The following is a 24,492-nucleotide window of genomic DNA, read 5'->3' as shown; positions in this document are numbered from 1 at the left end:
GGCCATATATCTAAAATTAACACAAAGTTAGAAGTATGTTATCTAGCAAGTACGCATAATTCCACCAAAATTAGAAAACTCAAGTTTTTTTGAACAAGTTAAAATGGAACTTAAATTACCAAAACATACTTCCTAACTAGCACAAGGAGTGCTAGAACAGAAAACTCAAGTTATCTTTCACTTTGTTAAGAAAACACAACCTCCTTCCTACCTGGTGGATTTATTTTCTTCTATGTTGCACTAAATGCTGGTTGCCACGCCATTTAATTTATTAGAATTTTATCAAAATGTGTTGACTCGTCTGACGATAAAAGAGAGATGAAAAAGTAGAAGAGAAGGCCAAGCTCACGTGACACTTTTAATTTAATGTTTTAATGATAACCACTCATTTTGATCCAACATTTTCTTTAACATTTGAATGAATGACTTTTTAAAGTAAAAGAGAGATGAAAAAGTAGAAGAGAAGGCCAAAGAAACTCTCTTTAACATTTGAATGAATGACTTTTTAGTTTTTTTTTTTTTAAATTTTAAATTGGTCATTTATGTCAATAAAAGTGACAAGTTAGTCCTTTATTGAATATTTTATTTTATTTTTTTTTTGTAAAAAACTGATCTATTTTATCTTCCAACTTTGTTAAAAAGTACTTACATTAGCATTTAACATTGAGATGAAAAGTCGAAAAAATGTTTATGACATCAAACAAGATTACGTACATTTTCTTTTTATTGTTTCTCAATTCAATTCAAATTTTACAGATAATAAATATTTCATCAAAAATATAAAAAATCAAGTCATTGATCGATTTTGTTTAAACTAAGACTTTTTTTTAACTTAGTTCCGAGCTACTGACTTAACAATAAATGTCTCCATAAGCATTTGTTAATTGAGTTTGGTGGAAAGAAGTTAATGATGCATATACTTATGATTTAAAGGATTATGTACGCACTTTATTTTTTATTTTTTTATAGATAGACAAAATAAAATAACCATTAAAAACTCACAGCCAAAATTCAAACATCGATTGCGGTATCTGACTGAACAATTTTCGCCATTTTTTACCAGCTAATTAAACTAGGACTTATGGACCTATTGGTGCATTCTTTTACTAATATAAATGACTAGTTCCAAACCGAAAAAACTTGAATTGCATTTGGCGTTTTTATTTTTAATAACGCAAAGACACTGACGTTGAACCATTGTTTTGGTTTTTATATTATATATTTTCATATAGGTTAACATAGTTTCTCATCCTTACCCAAATAACTCTTTTATAAACAAAACAAAAAAACGCATTTAATTTGTCAATGGCTTAACAGCTTATTGGAATATTTAGAATCATACTTCGCTAAGTAGCAAATTGGTGCAATATATTTGCTTTCCTTTACATATATTGCTGTTTTTTAACTAAAAATTATGTAACTTTAAATTAATATAAAAAAAACGACGGTAATACTCTCATCAGGAAACATGTTTCTTATATTTTGTTTGTAAAAGAAAATAGAATTTACAAATTTATTCTTGCTTGAAACATATTTTAAATCAAATAGAATTGGTGTTTTTGGTAAAAAAAAAAAAATGTGTGTAAGTTGCTAACTTACTTCTTAATATATTTGGAATGGTGTAAATTAACGGTCCTTAGATAGCTTTGCATCTCTCTTATGTTATTTGTATCTTTGTTTTTCTATTGTTGTGATGTTATTTGTCTTTCTAGTTTTCTAAGTTGTTCACTTTTGGTGGCCGATGGCAATTGAGTTCTAGGCGAGGAAACCTTCCAACAAATTGGTAGGTTAGGCAATTGCTAGGTCAGCTAAGCGTGGCCTACTTGATTCTTTCTCTAGTACACGAGCTGAGTTTGGACTAAGTGGAACTTGACAATGACGCACAAAACCCATGTTTCACGTTTGTAGCTCCACCCGCTAAGAGAGATGAAGGAAGAAGCACGCTTTTTGTGGAGTTGTACACTAAATATTGTGTCAATAGATCCAACTGTTAAAGAGGAGACTTGAATTTTGAACATGTGCCATCACAATCCCCTGAACAAGAGAAACTCACAAACAACCCACGAAATTAGCTGAGCAGAGGTTCATCGCTATAGGCTACATTTCTTTACTAACAAACATAATTTTTGTTATAAATACTCAGTTCATACACTTTATTTCACACATTCATTCAATCAATCAAACAAACTTATCTCTTACATGACTAGTGGAAATCATATTTTTAACTTTAAACTTATTTGAATAACAAATCAATACATCTCACACACAAAATAAAAAGATATCACATTGGCCATTTATTTGTTATTGTCTTATTGATGTCATTCATTATTATTTATTTTTTTTGACTATTTTTTCATTTTATTTTTCTAGATTCCTATTCTTTCTCTACATTGCACGAGATTATGACTAATTACATGCTCAAAAAAAAAATTACCAGTTATTAATTATCTTTTTTGGTGGTGGCCGGGGGTATGAACTCCAAACCTTGCATATTTTATACAATGTCCCTACGGACTGAGCCAACTTATTCGTTATCTTGAATGGATAACAAAAAAGTTATTAAAAACCGAAAAAGGAAGAGTAAAAAAACTTCCAAAAATACCACATGCCTAGTACACGTGTCAAGTAGAAAATGGAGACGCTGAGAATATATTAAAACACAGAATTGTGGTGTTGTTGCTAAAGATAGAAAGAAGTTAGGTTTTCACTTTTCAGATAGAAGAAGAAGAAGAATGGGGAAGAAGAAGGTGGAGATAAAGCTAATCGAGGACAAAAACAGTCGGCAAGTAACATTTTCAAAGAGGCGTAAGGGTTTGATCAAGAAAGCTAGTGAGTTGGCCGTTCTTTGCGATGTCAAGGTAGGGCTGGTCATGTTCTCTAACACTGGAAAGCTCTTTGAGTTCAACAATGGTGACAGGTACATTTAAATCGTTGATTCCATTCCATGTACTTTGATTTGTGAGAAACTGTAGTCTGTACTCTCCAACTTCTTTGGAACGGTCACATCGCACACTTACCACTAATTTCGTTTTTATGACTTTTTTTTTTGCTGGAAATGATAATCATTTATTATTAAGGGGATAAGCTTTGATGTCTAATCTTTCTGTACCTAGTATTGATTGATATATGCTAGATCCTAGCACTGCTTACGTAGTTGCTTAGAAATATTTTCACACACACACATCTATATATGGTGTAGAAGAGAGTAAAAAAAGAAAAGAAATGAGAAATAAATAAAGAAAATGCTAACCAAACACTTTTTACTGATCATTGAATTAGAGCCACTGATTTATATCGGGTATTTTATTAAAATTGTGTATTTTATTTTGTTTATATCGGGTATCTTCCGTGCATAATTGTGAAAGCTAATCCTTCGAGCTTTGTAGGGTTTAAATTAGTGGTTACTTCCCTTCTTAACAGTTTTAAACGTTGTTGCATGTCCAATATTAGATTCGAACTAAGACCTTAGATAAGCTATAAGAGACTCGTGTCATCTAATCATTTTTTTAGTATAAAAATGTGTGTATTCAATGTATTGAAAAATTAATTATTTGACTTTTTGATAAGAAACTTTTAAAAGTGTTCTAAGAGCACTTGTTAAAAAAATATATTAGATTTATTGGTTAGATAGTCTAGTGGTTAGATTCACACATTATGTGTGGAGAAGTAGGAAATCTGGGGTTTTCGAACCCCGGTCCCTGCACATAATTAATGTCCCTTTTAGCTGCCAACTGAGCTCAAGTACAAGACAAACTTACTATTTTTTACTTCTTATATTTTGCAAGTTTGCCCATTACAAGAAAAATCCATTTTCTAATCATATTTCAAAATATTTAAATTTTCTTAATTCGAGCTTGTGAGTAGAAATTTTGTTATTCATTTTTCTGCTGCTTTCAAAATCAATCTGTTTATAAGTAGGTTTTCTTTACTGTCCTGAATTCATGTAAACCTAAAAAGAGACATGTGTCGTTATAAAGATATTGCACCTAATATGTATATGAAAAATAATAGTAAATGAGATATATATTCTCGTAAAAATTAAGAAAATAATATAACAAAACTCTCATTTACTATAGTCTAACATGCATACGAATTTTTTTATACCACCTTCATCAACAAATTTCTAAGTGTTTGATCTGGTTTTATGATTATGGAAAAACAAAACAAACTAGTTTATTTCATTTCAAATACATATGGATCCACCTTATTAATAATTTGAATGATTTGCGTGGTGTATAACTTGGAAGGCTGCTTGTGTTGTGGTGTAGGGTTTCATTGTCATCCGATCGACTATAAATTATATGATCATTCTGTGCAAAACTGTTTGTTAAATGCATAGTGGATAAAGTAGAAGTGTACATACTTGTTACCCAAGTTGTATGATAGACACACTTTCTAGCCCAAGTAAATATAAATTACTACAATAGCGATAAGGTTCTGCATGCGTGGATTAATTCGAATTAAGGTTATAGTATTTGCCAAGAGATTGCTGAGAGGAAGACTACCAGAACTATGGAGGCCTTGATACACAAAGGTATTTCAATAGTTCTCACAATTGGGTTTTTATAAAAGCAAAATGAATGATGTATAATTAAAAGGGAATTCCAACCCTATAGAAAAGAAAGAACAATCTCTTTTGCCTAGATTAACAATCAAAAGCACACCATTCATACATAGTATAAACGGCTTGTAGATGCCTCGCCCCAAGAACCATTTATAAGACGTCATTAAAATGGGTATAAAGATCCTCTCCATTTATAAAAATAAATGGAAGAAAATACAAGTATACAACCAAATTCGACTGCCTATGGGAGAAAATACAAGTATACAACCAATAATTTTCAGTCTCCAATAATACCCACAATATATGCCATTTAACGACAGAGCTCGATAGTGTCTCTTATTCCCTGGTTCCTCACAAAAATAAGAGAACGAGCTATTTAAATTAGGAGGAATGACAAATACCATTTCCAACTAGTGAAACACCAATATTGTTTCGGTTGAACATCCACAACCAGTGAATTTGTCTTAGCAATCACCCTCCTTTTGTGTGTGACTCAAAATCTTGTTGGAATTTTTTCTTGTTTTTTAAGAAAGTTCAAGGTGCTACTTGTTGATCAAGAATGCATAAGTATAAGGCGGTTTTCTTGCTTGACAAGGTATATGGGTTGCAAGTAGAGCTGTAAAAAATGAGCCGGGCTAATGGTCCGGCCCTTTAGCCCATATTTTGGTCCGGATCGGGCCTAAAAAAGGCAGCCCAAAATGCACCAGGGCTTTTTTTGGCCCAAGCCCATTTGACCCATCTAAAAAAGGGCCAGAATGGGCTGGGCCATCGGGCTTTGGGTCGGCCCATTAGAGGATGAATAATCTAGAGGACTGTGCAATTTGCATTTGCCACATAGAACTATGAGGATGCATGTACTCTGGCGGTGTCTTGTTTGGAATAAGGTGGAGTATCTCACATTGAAACTTGCAAGTTGACCTTCATGTAAAATGGGTGATCTTTTGGAGAAACGTTAAACACTCAACATCAGTCTGGATGGGTAGTACTAAGAATGCTCAAGGTCAGTCTGGAGAGGCTGAAATATGATTACTCATGATCAAGTTGGAAGGTAGAGATTACAAGGTGAAAGGCATAATGGATGTACACATTTGGAAGTCGATGTGGAAAAACTCAGATTGAAGTAGAGTCACTAGTGAGAGTTGCAGGAGACAAATGGTGACAGCGAAATAACACAACTTTGGAGTCCTTGTTTGTTATGCTCTAGTGGAGAGCAACAAATACTTCAAGAGGAGGGAGAAATGCACTTCTAGTGTTGAAGAATGTATGATACAACTTGTGGGATTACTTTAAAGACCAAGGGTAATTGGAGTCAATGAGATCTTCAGAAGGACGAATATTGATCACTCCAGGGGTTGAAGAGGTTATGGTGAAAACGTGTGGAACTACCTATAAAACCTAATGTGGTTGGGTGCAAGGATCTTCAAGAAGGCGGAAGACATTCCGATGGTTGAAGAGGTAAAGGCTGAACCTTGTGGGACTACATAGTGTAGTTGGATGCAAGGGTAAGGAGCAAGGTGGTTGATGAATAAAGTGGCATTGTTGTAATATCAAAAGTAAGTATTTTTGTGTATCGTCTCCACAGGGACTAGCGTGAAATTCAAGCCGTTCAACAATCGATATTGTTCTAAACTTATGGTTCAAATGATTGGTTGATTAAAAACTAATCTAAATTAGAATATAACAATAAAATTGAGACGAGGTAGAGCAATTCACGCCTGGGGCTAGAGTTGTTGACCAAGCATTAAATAATCAACTCTTATGATTACTTAAATGGATTCTAGCTTTACTCGATATTATCACAATCACTCGACAACATCATTCGTGTCCAAATGATGTTGTGATTTCTAATGGATTATTTAAATGTCGATTTCCCAAACTATTTAAACAATCACAAAGTCGATTGGATCGTTTAATCGACGATTTTCCAACCTATTAAACGATCCAAAAGCATTAAGTTCTTGATTACAAAGTGATTATCAAAGATTAAACTCCATGTCTAGAATAAAAACTTTGATAAATTATTATTCTAATCCTAGATTCAAAAGTATTTGTCAATAACATTTCAAATCTCAATAAAACATTAAGCACAAGAATAAAATCAATATCAAGTAAAATAATGCTAGAATCATATATTTAAGTATCAAAAAGAGTACATATTAACTTGATCAAGTACCTCTAACCCCAAAGGATAGATTTAGCTACTTACTTTCATAGTAGCCTTGCAAAAATGGAAGAAAAGATGAAGATTCATGATGTCTCAACAAATCTTGGAAAAAAAATCCACTTCTAACACTCTTGCTTCATGTTCCTCTCTCTATAAATGCCCTCTCTCTCTAAAAATCGGAAAAATAGCAAAAAGAATGAAGAAGATCCACCAAAAATGAGAGAAAAGCTATTTATATGGCTGAAGCTGTCAGCGCACGCTTAAGCGTGCGGGAGGACGCTTAAACGTGCAGCTGGAAAATCTTCCGTTGGCCATTGAGAAGCTGCCACGTGTGCCTTGTCCACTGCAGATGAAGGACTACGCTTAAGCGTGCTGGAAGCGTGGAAGGGCTCTGGCTACTGGAACTTGCACGCTTAAGCGTGCGGAAGGACGCTTAAGCGTGCAGATTTTTGTTCATGAGCTTCTTTCTTGATCCTTGCTTGTATTTTCCTGCATAAAAAGGGCCGAGTAAGGCATACAAAGCATAAATGACATTAATGCACATAATTGAAGCTTTTCCATCAATAACATGTAAAACAAATCACCAAAATGCGTAAACTAACACATGAATTAGATCACTTTTGAGGACTTATCAGGCATCACCATCAATTTAGAGTCAAGGTGGAGAATTGTTGTGTGTGACTCAAAATCTTGTTTAGGTTTTTTCTTTCTTCTCAAGAAAGTTGAAGACACTACTTGTTTATCAAGAAAGCATAAATATAAGGCAGTTTTCTTCCTTGGCAAGGCATGTGGGTTGCAAGGCTATTTCTTGAAGCGCAAGGCAACCTGAGCGACGCCTATATACAAAAGGCGTTGGTTTTTCAGTTTTAACAAAAGGTGGACAAATAGAAATTCTAAAGTTACATAGAGGAAAACTTTTTTGGTTAAAAGTTGAGAGCTTTTTGGGAAATTCTAGGGTTGGGAAACAATTCAAAGCACCTTAGGGATAAACCGTCGAGTCTCTTGGCCACGAGAATAGATTCAGGAAATGGTAGAAATTAGAGTATGTTTTTAGAGAACTTGATGAAAAACTAATTTCTTGTAATCCTTGTATTTTATTTGTAAAAAACGCTTTGATGGTGAATTACTAATCACTTTGTGACCATCTTTAACCACTATAACCTCTTTATATAAGGATGTTTGTGTCCTAGTAACCACCACCACTATGCGAAAAAGTGTGCGGGAAAAATTCCTCGGTAACGCTAAATTTCCCTATGTAACACATGTTTTTTCGAGGAATCGCCGAGGGAAAAAAAAATACATAAATAGTGCATTGGATATATTTTTTGAGGAAAAATTCCCAAGTAATTGTTTTGTTTTAAGACAAATGTCCATAGATAAATGTTTGAGTAAAATGACCTTGGATAATCACAAATTTTTATTTTCAATTATATTTTATACATTCTAAGAGAGTATTCCAATAGTACTATTTTTCTTAAGTTATTCATTTTTTGAAGGATTCTTAAGTTATTAATAAATACAAATAATTAGCCAGCAAAAAAAACATAATGTAAGATACATAGCATTTTCTTAAAAAAAGTTAACTAACAAAAAATACAAATATAGAACATATTCAATAAAAAATAATATGTTAACAATATACTAACATATTCACACACAAAACATTTATATTGTAAATTAACATATCCTAAAAGTCTTTACTAAAACAATATAAAGTAAACCAACTTATCATACTAATAAAATAATGATAGTAATTTACCTAAAAAAATATTAAATTGAAAAATAAAACTAATTGTAGTGGATAGGTGAACGAATGAAGTAAAAAATATAAATTGTAGCAATGATGATTGTGGTGGTAGTGGTGATATGTCTCCATAATTTGGGCTAAAAGAATTGTGTCAGTTTAACCGCCAACAACATGTTACTCTCACCAATGCTACCTATTATTCTTAGCAATACTTCTCCAGACTGATGAGAAATATTGTTATTACTGCCTCTCAATGACGAGCTTGAGTATTTTTAACTCCACCTCTCTAGACTGAGGTTCAGTATCCATGTCATTCGTCTCTAGCCGTTACAACTGCTTCTTAAGAATGAAGTTTAGTATTATTAGCACCACCCTTATAGGATGAGGTTGAGCATCCTTATCATCACCTATCCAGCAGGGGTGTTCAAAACCGAACCTACCCAATAGAAAAACTGCAAACCAAACCAATCCAAACCGAAACCGCAAAAAACCGCACTTGGTTCGGATGAATTCGGATGACTTTTGCACTGAACCGCACGGTTCGGTTTGGTTTGCGGTTTGCATCTCAGCAACCGAACCAAACCAAACCAAACCGCAACGATAATGAATATTACTTAAATATGTACTAGCCCAATTACATAGCTCAAGAATAATCTCTTTTGATTTTATTTTTCCATTGTTGCACCACATGTTCGACTCTAATTCCTTTCCATCTCTTTCAATTCATTTCCAGTGATGAATTTGTTTCCTTTACTTCCCAATAATTTGTTTCATGGTTATGTTTCTTCTTAATTGTACCTATTTTGATATAAGTTTTACCTAATATTTTATCATATAAACATCAAAATAAAATGTCCTATGTTTATTTTGTAACAAGTTGGCAATATTAGAGTTAATTTAATATTTTTTTATCTCGCGATAAACCGCAAAAACCGAACCAATCCAAACCGCATTGGTTTGGTTTGGTTTGGTTTGGATGACTTTTTAAAAATCAACCGAACCAAACCAAACCAAACCGCATGATTTTTTATCTCGCGGTTTGGATGACTTTTTTGCTCAAAACCGAACCAAACCGCACCGCGAACACCCCTACTATCCAGGATGAGGTTGAGTATTCTTACCATTATCTCTCTAAGCTGATGTTGATTATTCTTACCAATGCCTCTCCGGATTGGGGTTAGGTATTATTTGTAGCCTCTCCACTGAGTATTGAATGGCACTACAAACCCTTTTGGCTCTCGAGGACCCAATTTCATCCAATTACCCTTGGTAGTTCCACATGTCGTATCATTACCTTTTCAACCTCCAAAATGTCTTCCCTACTCTTAGAGATTCCTTACATCCAACTACCCTTGGCTTTTGAGGTAGTCCCACAAGTTTCAAAGTCTTGCTTTCCTTGCTCTCAATTGCTTCCCTGAAGGTCCTCTCTTCCAAGTCTTGCACTTCTTAAGCCTTGATTAGAATGTCTTCCGAGTATCCATAGTCGTACCGTTTAGATGCAAAAACATCCCTCATTTTCCTATCTATTACTAGATAGGTAGAAGTCACTATTGGTTGTCTTCATCCAGTTTCACTAGTAGATGACTTCATCTCAAGTTGAATTTCCTCCACCACAACTTCACACAAGAAACGCTTGGGCGACTCAACTTTCAAAAGCATATATATGATATATCCATCATGCCTTTTGCCTTGTAACCTACAAAACTCATTCAACTACTCTAAAACAAAAGTCTAGGCAATTGTCAGTTTTCAACTTTTCAAGTTCAGTTCCATCACCTTTGCAAACCTTGTTCAACTAGTCCAACTAAACTCATGTCACTTTTTTTTTCTCGAAACGACAAATATAAAACTCATGTCTTTAATATGCACCAACCCATTATCTTTCATATTTATCATACGAGTCTTGACTAGCTATCAAAGAATGACCAATAATAGTAGAACCATTATTTAACATGTATTAACCACATACTTTGATACATCTGCCTATTATCTTTGTATCATGTGAAATTTCCATTTCCCCATGTTCAGTACTACATATTATCAGGGGCAAACCTGAGCAAGGCAGGGTGTGGCAATAGCCACACCAGCCCAGGCCCAGTTTTTAACATTTTTTTTATCAGCCCAGCCCATAACTGCATAACTCAGTTTTTATTCCAGTATTCTAGTATAGGAAAAACTCGTGTGTTTCTTTTCCTTTCCTTCTTCTTTGGCAATTACATTCTTGTTGGTGATTTATTGTTCTCAATTACATTGTTAATCACCTACATTCTTAATCACATAATGTTGGTGATTTATTGTTCTCAATTACATTGTCCTGTTTATTGCATACTACTACTAACTATATTCTTAAGTTTATTTATATTGATAATATAGTAAGCTAATATTTTGTTGTATAGTTAGGATGTAGAAATTTTTTCCAATTATGCCTAGAAACAAAGATAGCGGTAGTAATGACTTTTTTATCTCATTTTCAACAAATGGAAAGTAGAGCATTTGCTTTGCAATTTTGGTTGCTACAACCACTTTTAATATAACTTTTTATTAAATTTTGTATTAGTTAATCATTTGACACAAAAAAATATTGCCCCACCGATATTGAAAGTCGAGGTCCGTCCCTGCATATTATCTTTGTATCATACGAAATTTTCATTACCCCATGTTCAATACTAGTGACATAGCTTAACCCAACAGACATGTTAATTGACAACAAATTTCTCCTAAGTTGAAGAACATACCTCACACATTGCATAAGGAACTCACAGTTGTCAAACATCATAAGAAGAATCAAACTCATTCCTTGAACCATACGAGCTTTGCCGATTTTAAGATGATTAACGTATCATTTTCACTCATCCCATGTTTATGAGCACTCCAGAAATATTTTTAACTAAATATTCTGAGTAACTTCCCTTTTAAGAAAATGTTATGTTAATAAATATCTTGCACCTATATTTATCAAATATCACGTGTTTTAATTTAGTTATTTCAATGTATTTGAACATCAATTTAATGACATTCGGTGTATAATTCAGTTTGCACAACATCTTCCAGCAATACATGGATCAGTTAGCAGCAAGCCGTGTTGATCACTCAAAGGTACTATCTCCATTCTAAAATAACTTTGTTTTAGTAAAAGAAAAGAAATCTTTCAAAATAAATGTCATTTTACTTTTATAAGGAAGTATTAATTAATTTATTTCAATTTTACTCTCGAATTAATAGTGTGTACACCACCTTATATCAATATATGATATATCTCACTATATATTTATGACAATTGTTAATGGGCGCTTCTATGGTGTAGTCAGGAAACCGACTTTTTTGAAAAAGTCATTTTGTTCTTCATCTTCATCGTCTCTTTTGCCAAAACACCCAAAACCATTGAACCATTTATCAAATTAGTAAGGTTGCCTTTACCACACGTAGAGCAATTCCCACCAGGTGCAGAAAACACTATGACATTCCACTAAACATGAACAAATTCCTTGAACTAGCTTATCAAGGTCTTAAAGATGCTATTATTGAGATTCTCAAAACATCAAAACCTGATTGGGTTTTCTACGATTATGTTACTGTTTGGTTAGCACCAATAGTTAAAAGCCTCAACATAGCTTTTGTTCATTACAGCATAACACCAGCTTGGAACATATGACATACAGAATTACAGCATAATGAATTTTGGAGAAGATGAATCTTGGAGAGAAAGAGATTTGATTAAGCAGATGAATTTTGGAGAGAAACGGTTTTAGGGTTAAAGAATGTGAATTTTGGAGAAGATGAATTTTGATTAAGCAAGACAGTATGCTCAATGATTGTCCATAGGGTTAACTTCACCGAAAAAGTCATTCTCATGACTTCACCATAGAATTATAGTTTTTTTTTTGGGAAATAATTTAGTGGCTAGAATTTCACCCTTTGAGGTGAATAAGTGGGTAACCTGTGGTCTGAATCTCGGTCTGTTCATATTGCAATGTCATTACTAATTGAGCTATATTCACGAGCACCTTAATAGTCAATAGTTAACGTGGATTATTTTGTAAATTTGTTACATTATTCATGCATTTTTTTAAGGAACATTATTCATGCATTTATTGCTTTTGATATTTATTTTGGAATGGAGCTACTGGTCTAAGAACTATGATCAAATGACACAATTGTTTAAAAAACTGATACAAATGCAAAATGTAGATTTGATACTTAGGAAGATGATTAGTGACCATTTTTAAGCTTTGTTGCAGCAAGAAATCCACACTGAAATTGCAGATACCGGGTTGGGTGAAGCGTTTTCTGAATTTGTCAAAAGGTACGTTAATCCTTTGCATTCAACTTCGTGCAACTGTGTAAAGGTTTGAGTGGAATCACTGATATAAGTTGTTGATGTTAAAGGCACTTTGGTGTTTTTGAACTTGAGCACCTCAGTATGACTGAACTTATGGAACTAGAGAAACTGATTCCTGCTGCACTTTCGCAAATCCGATCATCAAAGGTTTGTTTACTGAATTCAGTGAGAAAAACTTACATCATTTAGTGTATAATACATCATGCAGGTTTGACTGTGGAAATGAAAAGAACAGGCTATATTTCCAAAAAACTGTGATGCAATGCATATCTTCTCTTAGAAGTTCTCTATGGGTCTGGGATTTGATTTCTCAGAACAAAATAGTACTTTAGGTTATATGGTAAACATCTTTTTGAATATAAAACGCTCATTAATGAAAAAGTGTTGTGCATTCTGCATAGTACATTTACTGGATTTATGACTGATCAATTTATAGGTAACTATCTATGTTTTGTCAATATAATTAGGAATTTAATAAAGACATAAAAAAATTGCACCTGGTTGAAAAATATAGTATGAGAACTAGTAGCGGAATGTCTAGTAGCATGGAACATGAGGAAACACATTTTGGAACAAGGAACACATTAGTAATTAACTAATTGTGCTCTTAGATACAAACAGGATTTGAACTCATCATAACCAAAACATTTGTTGCTACACTCTCTACCTGCACGTTACTGTAAATATTTTAAACGTATTTTCAATAAGGAAACTATTTTTTAAGACTTAAAAGTTAAGACTTGAATCGTCTTATGCTTGGACTGACTCAGTCTATAACCATAGTTAATTAATTCAATCTTTCCTTCAAATGTGAGTTCATTCATATCCCCCTCATACAAAACTATTTCATCCACCTACACGTGCATTGTTGTAATGGCTCACATACATCATCACAATACACCACCTAGCTCCACATTGCTAGATAGACTTTCAAGACAAGAAAGTGGTTTAGTTAGATACCGGAGAGATCTCTATATTAAGTTAAAAGCAATTACACAGGTAATTTGCACCATTTTTCACTCAAAACTTTAAGACATTGAATATATAGATCTTATCACTTATATATTGATCAGCGAATATATTTTAATCAGTTGCGATATTTTATTATTCACACTTAATATTCCAACATATCCGTAGTAAGTGCAGGGGTCTGGTGTATTGCATCTGCATAGCTATTAGCTGTGTTGACTATTGTTTTGAGTACTTTATGAAGACTTCCCATTTCAATGTCTTTTTCAGTTTTAACCGATTTCATTTGTGGCGAGGCCAGCATATTTTAAATCCCTATTTAGAATGCATCGGTTCTTATCGTTATATATTTATATTCACCTTTTTGCGTTATTATAATTCATGAAATTTTTATGCAGATGCAATTGATGATGGAGTCGTTAACGGACCTTAAACACAAGGTACACAATTGCTAGCAACACATATTCGAAAACATTACATTGTATTGATTGAAATTCAAATAGATCTCACTTAATCGTATGTGCTGCACCTATTTTCAATGAACATCAATAGCATTTTACACTAAAATATCTCAAAGTACAAACATGGTAAAATAAAATCAACCTACATGGTTTGTTAACTCTTTGTTTTTGATCTTTGCCACTTCAAACAGGAACTTACTCTAAGAACAGCAAATGAGTTGTTGGAGAAACAGGTACAATTAATAATTTAATATACTACTCTAAGAACAGAAAATGAACTTTTAGTGAAAATATTCTAATGATCAGTTATACTTTTTAACCTGTTGCAGATTGCGGAATTGGAACAATCTAATGACAACTGTGAAAAAGAAAGTATGATTCCACATAATTTATTCCCTATTTCAAATCAACTATGAATTATGATGATCTCTTTCGCTCTCTTCTCCTATGCTAGTATTATTATCTAGCTTAAAACTCGGGTAAATAAAATTGTGTGTAAAGGGATTCACCATTGTTAATCTATTAATTTATCTTCTATGTTTTGTGAATAAAGTTTTGAAGAAGACTAATGAAAATATGTTTCTAATCAGCTTAAACAGCCAATTGACCTTTTAACACCAGAATGATATGGATTTAATTTTTTATTTAGAATAAATTAAAATTACTTATAACTTTTAACACCAAATATTTCATTCTTAATAATCCACTCACAGGGATTATTTTTATCGAAAAGAATAGATTCTTACAATTTCATTTGTGTTAGTTCTAGTGGATCTTCTGGATTAATTAATTATAGGACTGTTTAGCTTGTTGGTTAAGACAGTTGTATATTGATATATACTTGTGATAGAATAGAATGACATTTCATAGAATCATTGATCAAGAGAGAAAATGACCAAAAAAAAAAAAAGTGAGGGGTTTGTTGAGACCATGAAATTCATCTTTTGTATGTAATTTAGTTTAATCCATATTTTGGAAATAATAGTATCTGCAAGGTTAATTAATTGATTGGAATTTAGTATCAAAAAGATGAACAAGGGGTAAAAAGATTTTTTTTAGTGGTTAAAAATTCACTTTTAAAATAAACAAGTGAGGATCTCGGATTCAAACCTAAACCTAACATATAAAATGCGATATCCTATCAACTAACTTTTCATTCCAATTTTATATGAACCAAAATTGATTTTGATACAAAATTGATTTCGATATGATTACATGTTATGGACTAGAATATTAGAATTAATTTCGATTTTTAGATTGAACAATTCTTTAATGACTTTAATTAATCGAACTCTTACGAATCATTTTTAAAAAAATCAGAGTGTTAACACCAAAACAAATATTCAACTTGTAAACATGGTTTTTACACGAAATGGCATTTGATTAAAATTAATTTTATAAAATTGATCACAATGCATCAAAATCATTTATTTTCACCTCAATAAAAAATCAAACCTATTTATTTATTTGTAAAAATCGTTTAACCAACAAGGCAACGACAGCAGGTTGGATTTTTCTAGTGGTATCCAGCCACGCATGGATAGAATGATAATCCTTGATTAAAAAGGATGGATAAGTTATCCAAAAATTAATAATATTTCATGCACAATTTATTTCTTTTCAAAATTAACAACTAAAAGAAGAAATAAATTATCTTCCTACTCAAAATTCAACAATTAAAATAAGAAATAAAATTAATAGTAGTATACTGTCTGTCTTTTGATCACCTACCAACCAAACATAGCTTGATTGCTATGGCATAAATGGAAGAGTAAAGTTCAATATGTTGTGTTGTTGTAACAGTTATGACCAGAAATTAAAATACTACCAAAAATCTGTCAAAAAAACAATATTAAAATTCAAAGAAGATAAGAGCCATAACATAAAATACACGTCATAAGGTCCCATACCTATCTATCTCAATCTCTCATCTCATGTCAATGCTTCAAGGTGCATTCATTCATTCATTCATAAAATAAAAGCACCCATTTCTAATACCAATTTATCCATTCCTCACGTAACCCAGTTTTTCTTTTTCATTAACCAACCAAACCCCTCTTGTCAAACACTTTTTCCCTTTATACCCTTTTCCCTCTCTTTCAATCTTCGTCTTTTTCCTCAAAACGTCGTCGTCAACCATTTCAATATTCAACAAAGCGTGTGAAAGTGAATCTTCCTCTATCCAATTTCTTCTTCTTTCTTCTTTTTCTATTTCTTATGTTATTACTATTCAAATTATAATTATAAATTTTCTTGCAGATAAATATTTTTCAATTTTCATAATTTCTTCTCTGAATTTCCAAAAATCAAGAAAATGATGAGAAGAAATCAAGATCAAGAACAACAATCAAAGATGATTTGCGAATTATCATCTCTACTTTTCAATCTTCTTCTACAATCTTCACCGACGCCGTTATCTTATTCCGATCGATCTCCGATCGTGCCGGTGAATCCGTCGGTGTTGAGACGTTCGTCGGCGGCAGGTCAGATAACTCCGGCGGGATTTGCGTCGTTTGTTCTCGGGATTTCGGTGGCTTTGATGCTGTGTGGATCGGTTACTTTCGTGATTGGGTTTATGTTGATGCCGTGGGTTATTGGATTGGTTATGGTGTTTTATGTTGCTGGTGTTGTTTCTTTTCTTTCTGTTTTGGGTCGCTCCATTCTTTGCTTTGCTTCGCCACGTAAAGATTCTCCCGGTAAGAAATCATAATCTATGTTGCTTTCTTGGTTCAAATATTGCTGGTTAGAATTGGTTATGTTTTGTTGCAATTTTTAATTTGAAATGTAAAAAAAAATGATTATGTTTCTTAGTTAGTTATGGGGTATGATTTTAAAATTTTAGTTTTTAAAAAGAAAAAAATATGAGATAAATTTATATGTATGGTTTCTAACTTCTAAGTAACATTTAAGAGTAGTAGTAGTGGACAATTCATCTATGAACAAATTTGTTTCCCTGTGTGTTATCGTTTTAAATTATGCTCGCCAAGTGATCATTGTTAATGCAGATAATTGTAGTTAATTGCGGCTGATGGGGCCGTAATGTGGTTGAAGAGACATCAAATACATAGGATGGGAACTGATTTGTTGTATGCTTTTTTCAGTCAAAGATTGGGTCTGCAATATTAGTTTTTGCTTTCAGATCAGACATTAAGATATAAAATAAAAATTGCAACTGTTGTTTGTGGAGTTTGACATTATTATGGTGAACTGATTGATGCATGGGCGTTGATGTTGCTTGAGAATTCTGCCTAGAGAGTAGCTAAATTCTAGCCTTGCTAGGCCAGTTAGTTTGTCCTTGATTCATAACCCAGATAAGGGTCAAGGTAAAAGCTTTCAATTTGAAAATCTAACTTCAATTGTCCTCAACTCATTGAAGCATGTCTCTAATAAGATATTGGCATAGTCCTCATTTCTGCTGTTTATTTTGACTTGAATGTGTGGCTTATATCTTTGATAGCATCATTCTGTTATGTTGGATGATGAACCTGACACCATTACATGATTTTTGCTGTTGCAGAGTGGAAATTGTTATGAAGAGATGAGGGAAATATGGCGTTGAGCAGTACGATATTGGTTTTGTGCCTGCTCATGCACTCTATAGAACAATGAAGACCACATAACTCATATTTGAAGCAGGAATCGTGGATAACACACTTTTATATAAGTTACCATAATTTGTGGGCATGGCTTCTCTTTTAATTACAATAGCAAAGTAAGATTCTAAAGCACTAAGAATTGAGGAGTCGTTCCCGCCTGGCTTCTTTCTTTTGTTATCCTTTGTTTTATTGATATCTGTTATAACATCTGTAAATTGCTAATTATAGGTTTTAGAATTTCCTTTTTTCCTCATTTCCAAACATGTCATATATACATATATAGAGAGGCAATGCATGATTTGTCTCGAAGAACATGGATGTACTGGATCCAACAAATTTCGGATCAGATGGTTGTTGTAGATTAAAGCATCCGAAATTATTTCATGTAATATGAGATGTTATTATTGTTATAACAGGTATTGATGTGGTTTAAAGTTATGCTTTTTTAGAATTTTATATGGTAGGTATGCCACATTGCCACGTCTTTGAGTGGGAGGAGCTGGGCACCAAACCACTTTGTTCCCAGAAATAGTTATTTCTTGTTTAGAAAGGCTTTCATGTCTCAACCATGTCAAAGCTCGACAGGCGTTAAAATGAGTTTTCATCTTGTTTTGACATGGTTGAAACAGTTTTTAGCATGTTTAATTTAAGATAGAAGGTACTAAATCAGTATTGTGAATTTTTACGAAATCTGATTTTACAAAGTTTTTAGCAGAAATCAGATTAATAGTAATTAACTGATTAATAATGTGGTGTATATTATTAGCTGATTAAGCAAAGAAACAGTTTATCAAAAGGGTCATGTTAACCAGTGCCCCGGGTTAAGGAAACTAAAAAAGGAAATTTTAAAATAAAACTAACACTTTTTTATGCTTTTTAGGAGTTAGACAACACAAGTTTCAATATAATATTTTCTACATTTGATTCCTTAACCAGTGCCCCAGGGGCACCGGTTAACATTTTCCTTATCCAAAATCCGAAAAGTGCTTGGATATGTGATTACATCGAAGATGAGTAGATTACACACTTATGGAGAAGAAGCAATGGAAAAGAGTAGAATAAGAAAAAACTAAGTTAACAAAATTGAAACAGGCTATAACAGGTCGTGTTGGAGAGGTCCATGCTGAATCCTTTAAAAAGAGGTCCATATTAGAGGGACCCTAATAATTTGTCATACATTTATAGTATAATTCTCCCTCCGGTCCTATTTACAAGAAACGATTTACTTTTTAGATACATTAAATAATTTATGTATTTGGTTTAGGTTCTTGACTTGATACATACATTATTCAATGTATCTAAAAAGTCAGTTTTCTCTTGTAAATAGGACCGGAGGGAGTAATAACTTAGGAGTAGCCAGAAGTATATATATATATATAATAAACAAAAATTGTGAATTGAAAACGCAAAACAATTGTCACGACTTCTCTCTCAATCATATTTTTCTATCTACTAGGTTTAAATTTAAAAACAATACTTGAATGATTTCTACTCAATCAAACATGATAAATATGGACTCTGATTTAGATGTAAGCATGCTAACCTATTCTTCACTAAAATGATGAGTAAAGAGATAGGCACATAAATAATATTAATATACCATAGGTAAAATGGATAGAAAAAGAAAGCTACCCATCCTTTGTTACATATTGTCAAAGTACAACACACAATTTAAACAAGAATAAAAATGAAAACATCAAGGACAAAGAAAAGAAATTAATAGTGCCACATTGTTAGGGAATGGTTTGATTATCCAGAGTAGATATGGACACCAATGGCAAGTAGAAAAATGGTAACGAGTCCGAAGAAGATGATGGTATGGACCAAAATAGAGAGACCACTTGTTTGCATGCTCCCAAAAGCTACCACCCTCCCCTTAGCCGGGAGCTGGAACAGTAGCCCTGGACTTAGTAGCACAAACAGCACCACAGATACCACCACCGGAGCCCAATCAGCAGCCATCACTTTGCCCAAATTGCTATTCTTTTCTAACAAAATAAAATCAATTGTTGATACAATAATCCACAATCTGCTGTGTGATCCATTGTAAGCTTGTTAAATAGGAACGAAAAGGTGATTCTGATCTATGTGTGAGGCAATTGATTGAGGCTGATGGAAGCAAGGAATGAATGACAATCCCATCTTCGAAGAAACAAATAAAAAGTAGTTTGTAACGTGAGGTGCCTTGCACATTGATGTTACACATAATATACTCCAAACCATAAATGATATTTGTACGATTATTTTTAAACAACTCTTTATCATAGTCATACATTATATTTTTATTCTCTCTTCGTCTTTCTATCTCTATTGTTCTTGTTTCAAAAGTTGTCTCATAAATAGTTGTTCAAATATCATTTCTATTCTACTTGGGTGTTGTTGGCTTTTGATGTCATTAGTATCATTGTTCTTATCTTTCTCTTAACAAATTATACTCTCCCATCTAAATAATTTATTTTAATCATTTATTTATCATTCTCTTTCATATAAAATATACTAAAACATCAATGACACAAAAACCCAATAGACAAATCCATATATAATTTGTCATCTCACTTTACTCTTATTGGAGTTGTTCTTGGATGGACTTTGTAGTTATTTTGTACTCCTTCCGTCTCTTATTAGATGGCCTGTTTGACAATATACAATTTTGACCTGACATACTTTGACCGTATTTTTATACTAATATACAAAAATAAATAATATCATATAAGATGTTGGATTCGTCTCGATGAATATTTTTAAAATATTAAATTTTCATAATTTTTTTAAATAGATAATTAAAGATATTAAAGATAAAAAATGTGCATTGGTACGTGTGTCAGAGTCAACTAGGTCATCTAATAAGGGACGGAGGGAGTACTACTTTTTTACTTGGGTTTGTCAAGATCACTTTCGAAAATTTTACTCTTTACCTCTCAAATTTTAATTCTGCTCCGGTAAATTCCGTAAATAAAGTTTAACCTTTTCCCCCACACTTTTAGACAACCAATTTTTTTTTTACGTTTTGTTTTTTAAAAAAGCCAAACAAATATGATATTGATAAACTTTTACAAGGTGTCCTTAGAAAAGAGAAGGAAAAAAAGTCACTAATCGACGAACAAGAAAGCCACAAAGGCTAACAACAACCAAAAAAGGCTACAACATCAATGAATTAAAAAAACCAAGACAAATCAGACTTGAAGCTTTTGTTCTTTGATTTAATTTAATCTACGAAAAATTCTAATACGGTCACCGGACTAAAGAAATAGTGTTTGGTCACACACATTTAAAGAAGTATTTTTTTAATAATAAGGAGGAAATTGATAAAAAAAAAATGATTAAATATTTTGAGGAAGATCTTTTTATGTATATTTCCAAACATTATTTTTGACTAAAAGGAAGAATGTTGTGTTCATTTACCATGGGAAAGGAGAATCCTTTCCCACCAGGTGCACTTGAACTATGACTTACACGTGGCAGTAGAGCAGGTTGTTTTTGTTCCTTTACATGTTTAAATAAAAAAAAATATTAATATAACTGAATGGGTATTACTAATACACCTCCCTTTTTCAAAATCATGTTATCTAGCAGACAATTAACTACCCCATTATCATTTTTCACTTATTCTTATTGTAAAATAGGTGAATCATCTTATAAAAAAATAGGTGAATATTATATTACGGTGGTGGGATTTTTTTTTTAATAAAAATAATGTATGGTTAAATTAAAAACTCGACCATATGTTAGAGTAGCGATGTTCAAATTCAAATCAATCCAAATAAAAATCGTATATTTGATTTAAAAAAACCGTGTAAAATCAAATATCATTGAATGTGATTATATTTGTTCTTCTAAAAACCGTTTGGCTCCGATTATATTTAGGATTGATTTTTCAAAATCAAACAGTTAAGAGTCCCACATCGATTAAGAGTTGGCCTGACAATTTGTTTATAAGTGGGGGCAATCCTCACCTCACAAGCCGGTTTTGTGGGGTTGTGTTAGGCCCAACCACCATTTCTAAGATGGTATCAGATCCTCTTCACGATTATGGGCCACTTGTTGTCAGGTTTCCGTTATCGGGTCACCCGTCATTTATGTTCACGCTTCAGATGTCTAATCCTGAGCGTGAGGGGGTGTGTTAAGAGTCCCACATCGGTTAGGAGTTGGCCTGACAATTTGTTTATAAGTGGGGACAATCCTCACCTCACAAGCCGGTTTTGTGGGGTTGTGTTAGGCCCAACCACCATTTCTAAGATGGTATCAGAGCCTCTTCACGATTATGGGCCACCTGTTGCCAGGTTTCCGTTATCGGGCCACCCGTCATTTATGTTCACGCTTCAGATGTCTAATCCTGAGCGTGAGGGGGTGTGTTAAGAGTCCCACATCGGTTAGGAGTTGGCCTGACAATTTGTTTATAAGTGGGGGCAATCCTCACCTCACAAGCCAATTTTGTAAGGTTGAGTTAGGCCCCAAATTTCAACATGGTATCAGAGCCTCTTCACGATTATGGGCCACCTGTTGTCAGGTTTCCGTTATCGGGCCACCCGTCATTTATGTTCACGCTTCAGATGTCTAATCCTGAGCGTGAGGGGGTGTGTTAAGAGTCTCACATCGGTTAGGAGTTGGCCTGACAATTTGTTTATAAGTGGGGGCAATCCTCACCTCACAAGCCGGTTTTGTGGGGTTGTGTTAGGCCCAACCACCATTTCTAAGACAAACCATAAGCATACGCATATTATAACACTTATTTTTTTTTTTTTGACAAGAATACACTTTTTTTTTATTGGTATGATATATTGCATCAATCTATTTTTTTTTTTTGAAGGAATATTGCATCAATCTATTATTCATTGGTTTTTTAATCTTTTTAATATTATTTATTCGTTTTCTTTTTACTATTTTACATGTTTAAAAAAAAACGTTTCAAACATATTGGAACATTTTTGTTTCGTAATATTCTCCTAAGAAAAAAATTCTACAACACCATTAACGCATATGGTGGGGGTAAAAAATGCCATGAACTTACGATAACACAATAAAACATAAACTATGTTGCGTACGCATTTACTCATTTTAAACTAGTATTTATCAATTAAGTTTTTTTAAGGATAACTATTAATTAATAACAGTAAAATAATACAATCAGACATTTTTGAATTCCCATAAGCCCATAAAATAAGGCCTATTTAAATTTCAAATTATTTTTGTATGTGGGGTCTGAATTATTGTTTCAATTGCAAAACCAAAACCAAAATATACATCAAAAAAAAAAAATTGCAAAACCAAAAAGTTAGAAAAGGGTAGCAAGTATAAAATCTCAACCATTCAAATTTTTTATTATATCTAAGGTCAAAAAGCCACATTTCCCATGGTGGGAAATGATTCACCTTTCCCATGGTAAATGCCACCGAAATATATTGTTTTGCGGAAAAATGTTGCATATTGTTGTTTGCAAGCCTCCCACGTATCATTAGTATTTGTCTTGGGAGGCTTACAAACACAATTTGTGTTTGTTTTTTAATGATCCTTTTATAATTTGTCGGTTTGAGTTTGTGTGATGTGGTGGTAGAGCCATCAAACCACCGCACTTACTTTTGAGTTTGATTGCACAAATTTTGACTCATAGAGACCTCAATTCACGGTAAGTCGGTCCACTAACCTTTTGAGTTAAAGTGGATTTTCTCTCGATCGACTTCAGTCAATTCACTCAGTTCATTTGTAATAAGAAAAAAAAAATTTAAAATTATATTTGTTTTTGTTTATTTTTCTTTTATTATTTAATTCATGCTGTTTTTCTAAAAATAATTATTTTGTTATTCAATCATATAATTCGTTAACATTTTTAAACTTTTAAAAAAATTCCCAAAAAAAAAACTTTTAAAAATAGAGGAGTCACCAATTCAGACTTGGTTGAATTTGTTTGGTAGATTTCTAGATCATAAGATCTTCAACTTTGCTGATTCAACTCGCTCAACTTACGATTCAACTCTTGTTGATCGAAACATGTGTTTTTTTATTTGTTTTTGTCTTAAATTTAGATTTTCAGAGAAGGGAACATAATAGCTCATAAGTAAAAGTTTAGAGTTTTAACATTTCTAGGGTCATGTTAATCTTATGACATCATTATTATTCTCATATAAATGTATTAGTTAATGTGATTTTATGGCTAGTGAAGGTTTGTCCAATTTATACGGATGTGATTCCTTTTCCACAAAAACACAAGTTTGAATTCTACTACCACGATATATGTTAATGCATAAGTATTCTTTAAATTGACTTTCATTGACCAGGGAACTTTGAGACCCAACTTAGTCATCTAGATTTGATTTCCTAAAAAAGTAAAATAAACAGTGCCATTACGTTTGCTTCCGATTTCCCCTTCTAATGTGTTGCTTGCAAGTTGTAATATAATCCTCATGTCCCTAGATATGAGTATCTATCGTATATTTTACTCATAATTAACATATTTGAATTCAACTTTGACAAATATTGTTTTGGAAACGAAGTCATAAATGCACCGTAGTAATTTGAAAATGAGATTATATCTACAAACAATTTTTTTGTCAAATGAGTGTTATATTTAGGAAATGAGAGAGTAACTCATAATTAACATATTTGAATTCAGCTTTAGATATCTCAATTCATCAATTCTGGAGTTAGGAGCAAGTAA

At 32.7% G+C, this 24,492-nt stretch overlaps 3 protein-coding genes across 4 annotated transcripts; 2 read left to right on the top strand and 1 right to left on the bottom strand.

Moving 5' to 3' along the window:
- Positions 1–2,651: 2,651 nt before the first annotated feature.
- On the top strand, positions 2,652–14,847 carry LOC146933174 (agamous-like MADS-box protein AP1). Its single transcript, XM_085704904.1, has 7 exons — positions 2,652–2,917; positions 11,508–11,571; positions 12,714–12,778; positions 12,862–12,961; positions 14,182–14,223; positions 14,436–14,477; positions 14,574–14,847. Exons 1-7 carry the CDS (start codon positions 2,733–2,735, stop codon positions 14,658–14,660), a joined length of 585 nt encoding a protein of 194 aa, XP_085561030.1. The 5' UTR covers positions 2,652–2,732; the 3' UTR covers positions 14,661–14,847.
- Positions 14,848–16,516: 1,669 nt separating this feature from the next.
- Positions 16,517–18,274, top strand: LOC146933173 (uncharacterized). Of its 2 annotated transcripts, XM_085704901.1 has the most exons (3): positions 16,517–16,940; positions 17,762–17,803; positions 17,865–18,093. In XM_085704901.1, exons 1-2 carry the CDS (start codon positions 16,559–16,561, stop codon positions 17,776–17,778), a joined length of 399 nt encoding a protein of 132 aa, XP_085561027.1. In that variant the 5' UTR covers positions 16,517–16,558; the 3' UTR covers positions 17,779–17,803; positions 17,865–18,093. The 2 variants fall into 2 exon arrangements, with proteins under 2 accessions (XP_085561027.1, XP_085561026.1); XM_085704900.1 differs by having other exon boundaries at positions 17,762–18,274.
- A 1,088-nt stretch (positions 18,275–19,362) lies between these two features.
- On the bottom strand, positions 19,363–19,923 carry LOC146933172 (uncharacterized). Its single transcript, XM_085704902.1, has one exon. The coding sequence runs from the start codon at positions 19,800–19,802 to the stop codon at positions 19,590–19,592; it is 213 nt and encodes a 70-aa protein (XP_085561028.1). The 5' UTR covers positions 19,803–19,923; the 3' UTR covers positions 19,363–19,589.
- Positions 19,924–24,492: the final 4,569 nt, after the last annotated feature.

Source organism: Medicago sativa, chromosome 4 (assembly GCF_051527215.1).
Source record: "Medicago sativa cultivar Bolivia chromosome 4, Bolivia_mono, whole genome shotgun sequence".
Lineage (NCBI taxonomy): Eukaryota > Viridiplantae > Streptophyta > Magnoliopsida > Fabales > Fabaceae > Medicago > Medicago sativa.
Note: the sequence above shows the minus strand (reverse complement) of the source record. Positions and strands in the feature narration are given on the sequence as shown.